Consider the following 14,027-nt stretch of genomic DNA (forward strand, 5'->3'; position numbering starts at 1 on the left):
GTACCGCAAAACAAACAAACAAACAAACAAACAAACAGTGACAACAAATTCTGGCAAGGATGTGAGGAAATTGGAGCACTCGCACATTGCTGATGAAAATGTAAAATGATATAGTTACTCTGGAAAAGTGTGGCTGTTTCTTATAAAATTAAACACGCAATTACCATGTGACTCAGCAGTTGAAGTCCGGGCATTTATTCTAGAGAAATGAAACCTTATATGCACAAAAAAAATCTATACACAGATATTGATAGCAGCTTTATTCATAACAGCTCAAAACTGGAAACAGTCCACATGCCCATCAATGGGTGAATCGTCAAATAAACTGTGGCATGTACACACCATGAAATATTCAGCAGTAAAAAGAAAAACAACTACTGACACACGCAACTTAGATAAACCTCAAGGGAACTCTGCTGAGTGAGAAAAGCCAAGCCAAAAACATTACATACGCTATGATTCTATTTATTTAACAATTTTGAAATAATAAAATTATGAAAATGGAGACTGGATTAGTGGTTGCCAGGAATTAAGAATGGAGGGGCTGGATAGGAAGCAGGTGAGTGTAGTTACAAAAGCAACACGAGGGATCCTTGTACGCACGGAACTGTTTTGTATTTTGACTGTTGTGTTGGATATAGGAACATACACAAACGATAAAACTGAACGGAACTAAATGTGCACACATGCGCGTGCGTGCACGCACACACGAGAACATGTAAAACGGAAACTGGAATAAGATTGATGGATCTTATCAATGATAATATCTTGCCTGTGATATTGTTCTGTAGTTTCCCCAGATGCTACCATGTGAGGAAATTCGAGAAAGGGTACATAGGGTATCTATTATTTCTTACAACCGCATGTGAGGCTACAGTCATCTCAATGAAAATTTCAATTAAAAAGACTGACAATTCCAAGTGTGGGTGAAAATGTGGAGACACTGGAAATCTCATCCACTGTTGGTGAGAATGCAAAATGATAGAGCCACCTTGTAAAGGGTTTCATTAATTTCTTATAAATGTGAAGGTATACGTACCTTGCAACTCAGCAATCCCATGCCTAGATATTTACCCAAGACAAATGAAATCATATGTTGACACAAATATCTAAATGCAAATAAGATAGTTCTAAAAAGGCAAAACTATTAAGAAATCAGACCAGTGGTTGTCAGAGGCTGGGGGTGAGAAGAGAGAATTGATTTCCAAAGGGCATGTACAAAGGAACTTTATGAAGTGATGGAAATATTCTATATCTCAATTGTGGTGGTGTTAATATTGTACGCATTTGTCAAAACTCATCAAACTATCCTTAAAAAGGATGAATTTTATTGTATGTAAGTTATACCTCACATTAAAAAATTCAGCAAGACTTATGGATACATGATCAATATACTGAAATGATTTCTATATATAACAAATAGAAAATGAAATAAAAATACCATTTACAACAGCATCAATGAGCAACAAATTATCTAGGAATACATCTAATAGATGCACATACCTCTACACAGAAAACTAAGAGACATTACTGAAAATAATGAAAGATACACAAGTTCATTGATTGGAAGACTAAATGTATAAACAGATCAATTCACCCAGCTCCAAATTGATCTGCAGATTCAATGCAATCTCAGTCAAAATCTCTTGGCAATTTTCTTTTTGAAATGACAACTGAGAAGCTGATTTTAAAAGTTCTATGGAAACGCAAAACAATGCTAAGAAGAGCCATGGCAATCTTGAAGAAGAGTGGGAGGATTCACACTACTAGATATTAAAACTTCTAAAGCCACAGTAATTAAATGTGTCTGATATTGGCTCAAGGATGGACAAAAAAGATCCACCCATATAAGAATACGTGATTTATGACAAAATGATACTAAAATACAATGAGAAATAGAAAATGCTGGATTAATTTGATAATTCATCAAGGTAAAACAAAAACCTATTAGAAGAAAACATAGGAGACTATCATCATGACCTTGAGCCAGGCAAATATTTATACAATAGGACACAAAAAAGCATAACTTCTAAAAAATACTAAATAAGAACCTCTATTAAAACATGCCATTATGAGAGTGAAAGGGCAAAGCACAGAATCAGAGAAGATATCTGCATTGTATATATTATAACAAGGATTTATATCCAAAACATAAAAGAATTTCTACGAACCAAGAAACCCAAGGGGGAAAAAGGGCAAATTTCTTCACAAGTCAGCATATACGAATAGACAAAAATTATACGTAAAATGTCTAATTTCTTTAGTCATCTGGGAAATGCAAATTCAAACCTCAAATGCAATACTAGAATACAATCTAACAGAATGACAAAAAAAGAGAAAAGAAAAAAGAAGAAAATTAAACAATACCAAGTATTGACAAGGATATAGAGCAATAAGAGACTATTGTGTATGGCTGATGTGTGTAGAAATTGATACAATCACTTGGGAAAATTGTTTGACATTATTAAAGACAATCATACACATACCATAAGACGCAGTAATTTCACTCATCATGAAAAAGAAATGTATACATATGGACACCAAAAATATGCACAAAAATGTAACTGCCTGCAGAATTTCCAAGAGCCCAAAACCGAAACAATCCAAATACCCATTAGTAGTAAAATGGATTTTTGAAAGTATGGTAAATTCACACAATGCAATATTATACAACAGTCTTAAAAGACAATACTATAGCAACGAAAAGGGGTACACCACTGTTACACATAGTGTGGATAAATTTTAGAAACGTAACATTAAGGGAAAGAAAATAGCACAAAAATGACATATTGTTTGATTCCATTTCTATGAAGCTTAAATAAATAGTCAATACTAATCTATCGTGAAGAAAGGCAGAATAGTGGTTTTCTTTGTTGGGGGTAATGTCTAGGAAGTGGCAAGGGAGGTTTCTGAGAGTATGATTACGGCCTACTTGATCAGGGCGATGGTTAAACAGGTATGTTCACTTTATAAAAATGTATAGGACAGGAATTTAGGATTTGTGTTTCTTCCTGTGTATGTTATATTTCAACCTAAGTTTACAAACAAAATAGGAGTAACAGACACTCATTAAAATTGCAGCATCAGTTCTTTTGGGACATACCTTTGTATCAATTTAGAACAAGAATAAGTAGAAAGCTAGATGTACACAGGGGCTTTTTCTAAACATTAAAAATATATTCTTCTAAGAATATGGTCATTAGAATGTAGCTAAATTTTGCCAGTGTGGTAAAGACAGTGTGTATTTAAGAGTAGAAATCTAAATATGCAGTAAATTTCAAATGACTCCATTTTAATATTGGATAATTCTAATTTTACTGTATTAGCAAGACAAGCAAGCAGAGACCCTATCTTAAAGATGAGATTAGCGCATATATTTGCATGATGAATAAAAATTTCCCAGAAATTCGGGAATCTATGCCTTTGATATGTATCTCACTACTATTAGTTGGATTCCCTCCAACTGTTAGGGCAAAGGAGTGACAACATTAGTCATTGCCAAGTTCCCAGTGTATTTCCTTGGACCACCAGCTAGAAAATTCCATGTAAGTTTATTTAGTCAACCAGTCTGTTTTAAAATTCCTCTACGTACATCACCCATTTGTGTTTAAAAAAAATTATTAAAAATTTTTAGAGTAAGACTTTTATTATTCCAACAATTTTATAAAGAATGTGAGGTAATGACTATAGAACCCTGTAATTGTTGTAAAATTACCTAACAGAAAATGCCTTGGCCCTTTTAGAAACCTCTGTGGAGTACAGACACACACAGACACACACAGACACACACACACACACACACACACACAATACTGTGTTCTGGTGGAAGAAGCAGAAGGTCTTGAAGAAGTGACTTAAGTTTACTGCGTGAAGAATACATAGAAAATTATTTAGAAAATGAATGACCATTGTTTTCAATAAACTCCCAAAATATCAAATTTAAGATGCCCATGATATTCTGAGGATCAAGGAGCACACACACATGCACACAATTTATTGGATTACTGCAATTTCAGAGGCAGAAAACCTGACATGGTGAGATACAGTGTTTTTTGGGGTGGGGGGAGAACATTAAGTCCTTATAGAAACTTTAGGAAGATACTAAGGCTAGATCTTTTTGTTTTTCTACCTTTCTTTGAAAGGTTTTATATCTCATTTCTTTCTTTGTGAAATGTTTCCAAAATTCATTTGCTCAGTATGTACTTAAAAGAAGTTAACTTAATACAACTAGCAGTTGTTTTTACTGCAAGCACATTCATGGATGTTCTATTGGTTCAAGGATAAAATTAAAACAAGATATCCTCTGTAAAGCAAATATATTTATTATGCACTTTCATATACATAGGGATTTTTTGCTTAATATAATACAAGGAATAAAATAAAACTTTTACAATGTGAAATTCAATGTACATTTTAGGCTATTTACATACCCCAAACCAAGGGAAAAATGAAAAAAGAAAAAGCATTTGTCTGAAACTACATTTGCTGAGAAGTGTATGTGGAGGACTTTAAAGTAAAACAAACATTTGCATAGGCAAACAACATTGGAAAAAGTACTTACTCCTGTTTTTTTAATCAGTGAACTGTTATTGGTGAGGATCCCAGTAGGCATGGGGATGAGGGTGAAGGACATAACTGGCTGTACTTTGCAGGACATACTGAGTTCTGGTCAATTTTCCTTCCAAAACCTTTCCTACAAACATGGAGATTTTTTCATTGCTGTATTTTTTTTTATCACTCCCTTTATTATCAACTCTTAGGGAGCACAAATGGAATGGTATAAAACTTACAAGCACATGGCATCATGGTTGTGTTGTGGCATCAGGTGACTTACAAAATTTAAACATTTTTATTTAAAAAATAGCTATTTAGGAGTTTTATATTTGTGGGACTATTTTTACTCTCTTAATGAAGCAGAAGCTATTGTCGGTCATGGTATTAAATAAATCCCCACAGAAACAAATAAGCAAAGCAGGGCATCTTCAGCCCCCTTTTCATCCTTATTCTAACTGAAAGCCATTGCTGTTCTATTCCAAAGCTTAATTAATATAAAAACATCCAGAGGAATATTTACTTTTGAAAATCATATTTTTCCAACAGGTTCTCTTCCTACCAACTGTTTCAAGTGTATATAGTATGGATATGAAAACATTTAGCTCTTCAGAAAACATAAATCCCTTATGTAATGAGTCATATCTTTGCCCTTTGGCCACAAGGTGCATTTCTGTAAAAACAATAAAATTAAATAAATACAATTCCAATAATTCAAGGTTTACTAGAAAAACTGGCAGCTTTCAGGGTTCTCTTTCTAAAGAAAAATACACCTAATAAGAAACTGGAGCTTCATCTTCTAAAATTACGTAAATGTACTGTATTTGAGATATAAGTAAAGTTGGTTATAATAGGATGTGTCCATATTTATTAACAGAATCATTAACACTTTTAAGGCTACTTTGCAAGAGTCCTATTAAGCGTATTTAATAAATGTCCCATAGGGACAAAAATTCAATACTTGAAACATTCACATTCGAGTTATCAATATTGCCATGTCACCTTAATATTAATTGAACTTATCAACTTATCTCCTATTCTTGATTATGACTTACTGATGACATAAACGCATGAGTTTTGCTGACTTTAAAAAACAGAAGCAAAAATAAAAGCCTTATAGGAAGATCAAGTGAAACATTTATCACAACCAATTATACATTTCTATTTCTGTGAACAATGTATCATGTATATGTCCTTCATATATGAAGAAGACATTACTGACCTCAGTTACTAAGACATTTTCTAAAGAATTTTTCCAGTAGTAGCAATGGTTTTGTGCTGAATCTCCAAATTCTCTTCCCTTAGTCCTCCTTATGCACATAGAAAGAACAGAATTTCTGGGTTTTGTAAGATCCCAGGGCTTTTTCAAAGATCAAACCTACAACCTTGGTTTCTAAACAATAAATTTAAATCTTTCCAGACATGCACAAAACCCACTAAGCTAGCTCAACTGGTTTAGCGTCCACCCAGGAGGCTAAAGCTCTGGGTCACATGGCCATTTGAGCGGTCAACTTTGTTTTCCTTGGTTACAGACTTCACCCTTAACCCTGGCATCCATCATTCTGGAAGCGATCGTCCAAAGAGAAAAACAGGAAAGAGTATGTGGACAGAAAAGTGCAAATCCATCACTACCATTTATCAAATAGCAGTAAAAAAAAAAAATACACCTGTGCTATGGCCGATAGGTTAGTGGTGTCATCAGTGAAGGAAAACACGTATTATATTCATCAAGATTATGCATCCAACTAATCACCAAAATTGATCTGATTGATTTTGAGTGGGGGCTATTTTGGTCATGCAGTGATTTACAAAATAGAAACAACTGAGAGAGAAGCTAGCATCACAATTTACAGTGGTAGATATTTTATTTAACTGGATTGAAGAGAGAAGGGTAGTCAATGAATTGTTCAGGGATCAAAAATCTACCCTCAGATAGACAGGTGCATCTCCCTCTACACACATGCCACTGAGGCCTGGCTCTGTCCCTGAGAATTTTCATGCCTCAGGAATGATCATCATCTGTCTTCTTGGAGGTGGAATGACAAGTGAGTGGAAGGTGAAACTGCATCCCAGTGAATGAAGCAGAACTTTATTCTGCCTAAAGTCCGTGTGTGTGTTCTTTTCTTTCTCTTTTCTTTTCTTTTGCTTTTTTCTTTTTTTGACACCTTTAGCCAAAGATTAGGAGGATTCTACTGGGAAATCCAAATATAAACTACTTAGAGCAGATCCCTAAAATACTAGACATTTAAAAAATCTTTCATGAAACTATTTTTTCACCTCGATGTGGCATTAAATAGAAACACATTTTTAACCAGTGCTGAAGGTGTAGTGAACGTAAAATAGTTGCATGATTTATTTTATTGAGTGACATTTTTAAGGATACAGGAAACAAGCCATACACTACAACAAGGCAAATACAACTGAAACAGTATGCTTAAGTTTTGTTTGCCACAGAAAGAAAAAAATAAATACAAAGAACACTGCCTTTTCATATATATTTGATCATGGCACATGCACATTTATCAAATCTTAACTTAAAATACTTTACTCAAAATCTTTTTCAGCTTTTATCAGGGAACTGCAGTATGTATCTGCATTAAAAAAAAAAAAAAAAGTGCTTACTCTTGGGTAGTGAATACAAAGCACACAAAATGAAATTTTTTAAGTACAGAGGGTTACACTGAGAAGGCAGCCTTACTATTTAGGCACATTACAGTATTTAAGGTAACTGTACTGCAGATATCACATTCTTCACTTTTTTTTTTTTTCAGCAAATCAACAGGCATTTTATGTTTTCATCCAGTAGCTGAAGAATCACTCCAATCACAATGTCTTCTGTTTCACAGAATAGGAAACTAATGCAAAAGTTAAAAAAAAAAATTAATTTCTATATTATACTTATTATCTAGCTACAACTAGTTTTAAAACCCTACAAAAGAATATATACATATATTTACTATGTAAAGCACAAAAGTAGACCTTTTAGAGATTCATTATTTAACATATAAATCACCTTTAAAGATTCCACAAAGTGTTTACCTTAATTGATATGTTTTACTGTATAATATATATCTACACTTAACCTTTACAAAAGATAGAATGAGTTGGAGGGCTGTACCATCAAAACTAAATATTTTAAAAATAAATCACATTGGAGAATGTATTAACTACTTTTAGACAAATTATTGTTGAATGAGATTTGACTAGTCGTCTGTAGATTCACAGTGAAGGGTGTTTATTATTAGGAGGTATAGGAAATGTATTTATAATAATGTTTTACCTAAAACATCCCTAAAAATTTATCTCCAAAGACAAAAAAGCAAAAGAAAGATTTCAAGTTTGTTAAAGAAAAGAGTACAATTTTGTTAGAGGATGAAAAATGATTAGACAAAGTGGGATAAATATACTTGTAGTATAAGTTAGAAAAAATTCCTAGTGAAATCTGAATTTATCTCTAATATGAGAAATGTACTTCCAAAAAAGTATCCATAATATAAAATTATGCATCTGTTTTCCCATTAACTTCCCCTACGTAATTACTGTAGCATCCACTATAGTGAAAAGGAGAAAAAAAAATGTTTTTATTTAATAAATATAACTTTGAGGTTTAAACATTTAATTCTTACGTCTAAATATACTGGGTCCTAAATACCCTCCTGCCAATACGTCCATTTATCATCTTTCCACACCTATTCTTGATATGTGTAAATTTTACTTGGAAGATTCTTAAGAGATCTGTCATAATAAAAATTACCTTTCATGATTAAATCTTTTATTTCTTCCAGGGTGGAAAAAGGAAGGAAATTAACATTCACTAACTACCTACTAAGCACTATATACACTACCTTATTCAAACCCAAGAGGGAATATTACTGAAGTAGCCCCTGCCTCTGTTACCATCAGAGAACTTTGAAGAGGGGAAGTGACTGTATAGGAAGGAATTCTTAATCTGAGATCCATAAATAGCATATTCATTCACCCACTCATTCATTCACTTATTCAACACATTTCTACTGAGAAACTACTATAGGTCCAAGCAGTATTCCAAGTACCTGGAATAGAGTGGTCAACAAAAGAGATAAAAATCCCTACTCTCACAAAGCTTACATTTCAGTAGAGAGGAGACAAATAATAAACATAATAATAAGTAAAATATATAAAGCATGTTAAATAGTAAGTACTGTGGCTAATGTAAAGCAGGAAAAGGGGAAATGGAGTGCTGGAGGTGGGAGAATTCAAATTCCAAAGAGTGACGAGGGAGGGTCTTGCTGAGAAGACGACAGGAATAGTGATGAGGTGGCCGTGTGGATTAGGGAAGAGTATTCTAAGTAGAGGGAACTACACTTTGGACATTTATTCTTTATGTTGATGAAATGTTACCTTTTATAATGGTGTTTCCTTTTTATAGTTGAAGCTTGGGTCAGAACCCTCAATCTGAAGCTTCAGGGCTTGTTTAAGGCTTAATTCCGTCTCCGAGGAAGGATATCCTTCCAGCACTTCCTGATGCCCTCTATCCTGTACTGTTCGTGGGACTGAAACCCTACCAAGAAAAACCTGGTTGCTCTGAAGATGATAATTTGGATTTGTCATTATTCCGTTTCTCTTCTTCTGTTCCCCACTTTGTTGGTGAATAAGAAACTGCTGTTGCGATCGACCGATTTCTTGCTGAGCTGAAGGTATAATTTTGCACTGCGATTCTGCTGGCATCTGTTTAGATGGTGCACTAGTCCCAGATTTGGCTGTAGGTCCTCTTTTATCAAACTGAGTCATTTCATATTCTAGAACCTTTGGCTGTGAAGAATTATTTTGTTTAGCTTTTTTCCCAGCTGACCCAGATTTGTTGGCATTTTCTGATTTCCCCCCTTTATTTGTTTTAGTTGACTTCAAACTGGGCTTTACTTGACTCCACTCAAACTCACTGCTCGGTGAATGATGGCTCTGTCCCAAGGACTGTGTTGTGGAAGATGGGGAAACAATTGACTGTCGACTTCTACTGCGCGGCAACGAATGCTGCTGAATTTGTTCGGTAAATGACAAGCTGTGAAAGCTGTCAATTGGCACTGTTTGAGCCGTTGCTGTAGATGAAGTAGTTCTCAAAGATGAATTTTTTGAGCTTTTCAGGGAATTATTTGACAATGACGATTTCTGCCGATCAACTGTCGAGTCCGGCGATTCTGAAGGAGAACTGAATGCGTGAGCTGGCCCATTCGGTAACCCGCGCAGCGAAGGCTGCACGTCCCCTCCACCAGTACTGCCAGAGCTATTTGATTTAATTGTTAATGACTGCAGTTTTGAAGACACTGACTGTAGAGGCTTTTGCTCCATTGTGTGGACAGGGGATGGAGAACAGCCATTCAAACTGGATGCACCATATTTTTCTAATAATTTAATTATTTGAGAATGTCCATTTTTGGCTGCAACACGCATAGCAGTGCGTCCAAATTGATCAGCATGGTTTGGATCAGCACCGTGCTCTAATAAAACCTGCACAACATCAATGTGCCCTTCCTGGGCCGCAATGCAGAGCGCAGTTGCACCTTGATTACAGGTATGGTCCACCATGGCGCCATGCTCGATCAGAAGCTGCACCACTTTTACATGGCCCTGCCAGGCTGCAGACTGCAGAGCAGAGCGCTTTTCATTGTCTGCAGCATTGACGTCAGCATGGTAGGTGATCAGAACCTGCACCATTTCCAAATGGCCTTGCCAGCAGGAAACATGAAGTGCTGTCCTTCCTTCAGCATCACTTGCTTCTACATTTGCACCATTTTCTAAAAAATATTCAGCCATTGTAAGTTGGTTTTCTAAGGCCAAAATATAAAGTGTAGGCCTACCATCAGCATCTTTGTAGTTCACATCAGCTCCGTGGCTAAAAAGTAATTCAACAATGTCCCTGTGTCCTTCTAATGCAGCAACCCGCAGTGCATTTCTTCCATCATAACCTCTGTGATCAATGTTGGATTTGTTTTCCAATAATACTTGAACACAATCATAATGACCCTCTTGCGAAGCTAATATGAAAGGTATCCGCCCATCATTATCAATTTCATTTGTTCTAGCACCTTGTTCAATAAGTGCTTCACATATTAATCTGTGACCTTCAAAAGCTGCCATGTGCAAAGGTGTCCATCCAGCATCATCCCTGTGATTTTCATCTAACCCCCTATCCAGTAGAGTACGTACAACTTCAACATTTCCTTGGGCTGAAGCTATGCTGAGGACTGTCCTCCCTTCACTGTCAATGCTGTCCACAGCTGCACCCCAAAACAGAAGTGTGTTTACAACTGAAGCATGACCCATAGAAGCTGCTGCTAACAGGGGTGTACGACCATTGTTATCTGTGTGGTCGACATCTGCTCCCCCCTCTAGAAGCAAGTCAACCACATCGACGTGTCCTTCATAGGCAGCCACCAGCAGTGGAGTCATGCCATCTTTATCACAATGATCTACTTCAGCACCTCGATCGATTAAAAGGCTGACAACCGATGCATGTCCTTTACTTGCAGGAACACAAAGTGCAGCCACAGAGAGTGCAGTCCTGCCATCGACATCCTCGTGATTCACTTCTGCTCCGTGGTCCAGTAGGTGTTCCACAATCTCTCTGTGTCCCATGTAGGCTGCTGCTATCAAAGCAGTTCGACCTTCATTATCAGCTTTGTTGACTTCAGCACCATGCTGTAGCAAGTTAAGTACAATATCCTCATGTCCTCCCCAGGCTGCTGCTCTCAAAGCTGTTCGGCTATCAGCATCTGCACAATCCACTTTGACGCCAGCATATAGTAGTGCAGAAACGACCTCAGTATGACCACCCCAAGCAGCAGATCTTAATGCTGTCCAGCCATCCTGATCAGTATGATTAATATTTGCTCCACAACCAATCAAACAATTAACCACCTTGGTATGTCCTTGTCTAGCAGCTAGGGTAAGTGGTGTGTGCCCATGAGCATCTTCTATCTCTAAATCTGCTCCCCTAGAGACGAGTAAATTCACTACATCAAGGTTGCCACTGTAAGCAGCATTAGCCAGTAATGTTCTCCCATTTGAATCACACTGATTTACTGATGCTCCATTATCTAATAATGTCCGAATGGAATCCTCTCTTTCTAAGGCTTGTCGGACTATGCATGATGTGCGATCATCTTCACTGTTGACATGAGCACCAGCTTTCACCAACAGCTGTAGCACTTCTTGCTCCTTGGGTATTAGTGTAGACAGGGAGTCTCTGACAGGTGTACCATTCCATATCATCCACAGAGCTAACTCAGCTGTCTCTAACTGTAAGTTTGAATTAATTAAGTGCAATGCAAATTCTTGTGCTTCCAGTGGTGTTAAATTCTTGGCTTGACAGGTATAACTCATAGCCAACATTCGGTGTCCTTCTGCTGCATTACATAAATACTTCTGAGTGCAGTGTTTCACATCCAGAAGCCACTCTGCAAAACTATAGTGAAACAGTATTTTAGTATCTCCTAGTCCATCAACAAGAAGTTTGGAGAGGACATCTAACTTGCGCTGAAAGTCTTCCAAGCTTAATGACATACTTTTTGTCCATACCGCATGATATAATTCCGTTATGGTCAGAGGTCGGCAGGCTGCAAGAATCACATTCAAAATAGGCTGAACCTTTGCAAACTGTTTTCTTACGAAAAGTCTCTGACACAGCCAGAGATACAGACCATTTAGAGTTCCTGGGATGTCACGAATCTCTCTTAACATAATAAAATTTTCTACAACTCCATCGAGAACTCGTTCTAGATAAAGAAAGCATCCGCTGCTCTTAATGTGCAGTTGATTTAACATCTCTGCAGTTTCTTTTGTGAGGTGTTGTCGCAAAGCTTCTTCTTGATCTAAGCGATGAAGAATGTACTGCTGAACATCCTTAACGATATATGCCTTCCGAAGGTCATCTAAACTTATTTTTCGAAAACCTAAGGACAAAAAAGTAGATGTCAACTGAAAATGATTATCAAAGTTGCCATATATTCAAAGAGAATGTCTTCAACATGTGACAAACTGAGAAGCAAATAAATCAATAATAAGTCTATTAATACTAGTAAACCAGTCAATAGATACCTATAAGTATATGAGTCAGTTTTCTTTTCCTTCTGGAAAAACACACTGATGGCAGATAAACGATTTCATTTTCCTATCCACAAATGGAACTATTTCTTATTCGTTTAGTGGCTCAGTGCTCCTCTCAACTTCCATGATAAGAGATACTAAACTGAGCGTTAGACATCTTACATACATAGCCAAGCACATTGGGAAGATTTTCTGATCCCACAAATGATTAGGAAAAAAAGTTGCAGGAGACATAAATAAGGTTTGTTTGTTTTTAAAAGCTGATCTTTTCCATGTGAAAAATTTACATATTTCTATCCACATAACTGAAGGTACACTAGTCTTAATTATGGAATTGAATATTTGCATACAGTTAGAATATCACCTGTCACTGCCTTTAAATTACATTATTTTACATGTTGCCAAATGAAAATAATTAAATCGTAGATTGTCAATAAACAGCTTGAATCTGAAGATGCAACTTGGTCAAATTATGCTAACAAAATTTCAGCACTGTGAAAATAAAGCAACTTAATAAACTTCAAACCAACCTAAAACCATACTAGTTACAGCTATTCAAAACTCACTTTAAGTTCTTTAAAGGAAACCATATCATTTTGCGAAGGGAGATGATATACTGTTTTATAGACATGGATATATTAGACAACTGTGTAATTCATCTTCCAGAAGAAACAACTGCTAAGTGAATGAACTCTCTTAAGAGGAATAAATCTAGAAATTCAGCAAAGATTAGTGATGGTCAATTAATACTGAGTAAAATACTCTTACTCAATTGAATAAAACAAATGTATATATCACCTACTATATGCCAGGTACTATGTGAGGAAATGAGACTTGCACTTTGTGGTGAGAAGTCAGTGAGGAACAAGGCAGATCCGCATTCTGAAAGACTAACATCACTAAAGACGAACAGATGGAGTCAACTCTAGAGGCAAAACCTCTTATAGAGGCTGTGATAAAGTCTACATAAGAATCACTAGGACTTCCCTGGTGGCGCAGTGGCTAAGAATCCGCCTGCCAATGCAGGGGACATGGGTTCGAGCCCTGGTCCAGGAAGATCCCACATGTCGTGGAGCAACTAAGCCCATGCGCCACAACTACTGAGCCTGTGCTCTAGAGCCCATGTGCCACAACTACTGAAGCCCGCAGGCCTAGAGCCCATGCTCCACAACAAGAGAAGCCACCGCAATGAGCAGCCCGCGCACCGCAACAAAGAGTAGCCCCCGCTCACCACAACTAGAGAAAGCCCACAAACAGCAACGAAGACCCAATGCAGACCAAAAAATAATTAATTAATTAATTAATTAATTTTGTTTAAAAGGGGTGGTGGTGGTGGGATGAATTGGGAGATTGGGACTGACATATATACACTAATATGTATAAAACAGAAAACT

At 36.5% G+C, this 14,027-nt stretch overlaps 1 protein-coding gene across 4 annotated transcripts in view; it reads right to left on the bottom strand.

The window, feature by feature from the left end:
* Window positions 1-4,332: 4,332 nt before the first annotated feature.
* Window positions 4,333-14,027, bottom strand: part of ANKRD50 (ankyrin repeat domain containing 50) — a 43,695-nt gene continuing 34,000 nt past the window's right edge. For all 4 annotated transcript variants that reach the window (XM_028492267.2, XM_007111847.4, XM_028492268.2 and 1 more), the window contains exons 4-5: window positions 8,932-12,479; window positions 4,333-7,406 (exon numbers count right to left, since the gene is read on the bottom strand). In XM_028492267.2, the coding sequence (XP_028348068.1) occupies window positions 8,935-12,479 (3,545 nt within the window). In that variant the 3' untranslated portion in view covers window positions 4,333-7,406; window positions 8,932-8,934. The remainder of the gene's footprint in view (window positions 7,407-8,931; window positions 12,480-14,027) is intronic.

Source organism: Physeter macrocephalus, chromosome 7 (genome assembly GCF_002837175.3).
Source record: "Physeter macrocephalus isolate SW-GA chromosome 7, ASM283717v5, whole genome shotgun sequence".
In the NCBI taxonomy this organism is placed as follows: Eukaryota; Metazoa; Chordata; class Mammalia; order Artiodactyla; family Physeteridae; genus Physeter; species Physeter macrocephalus.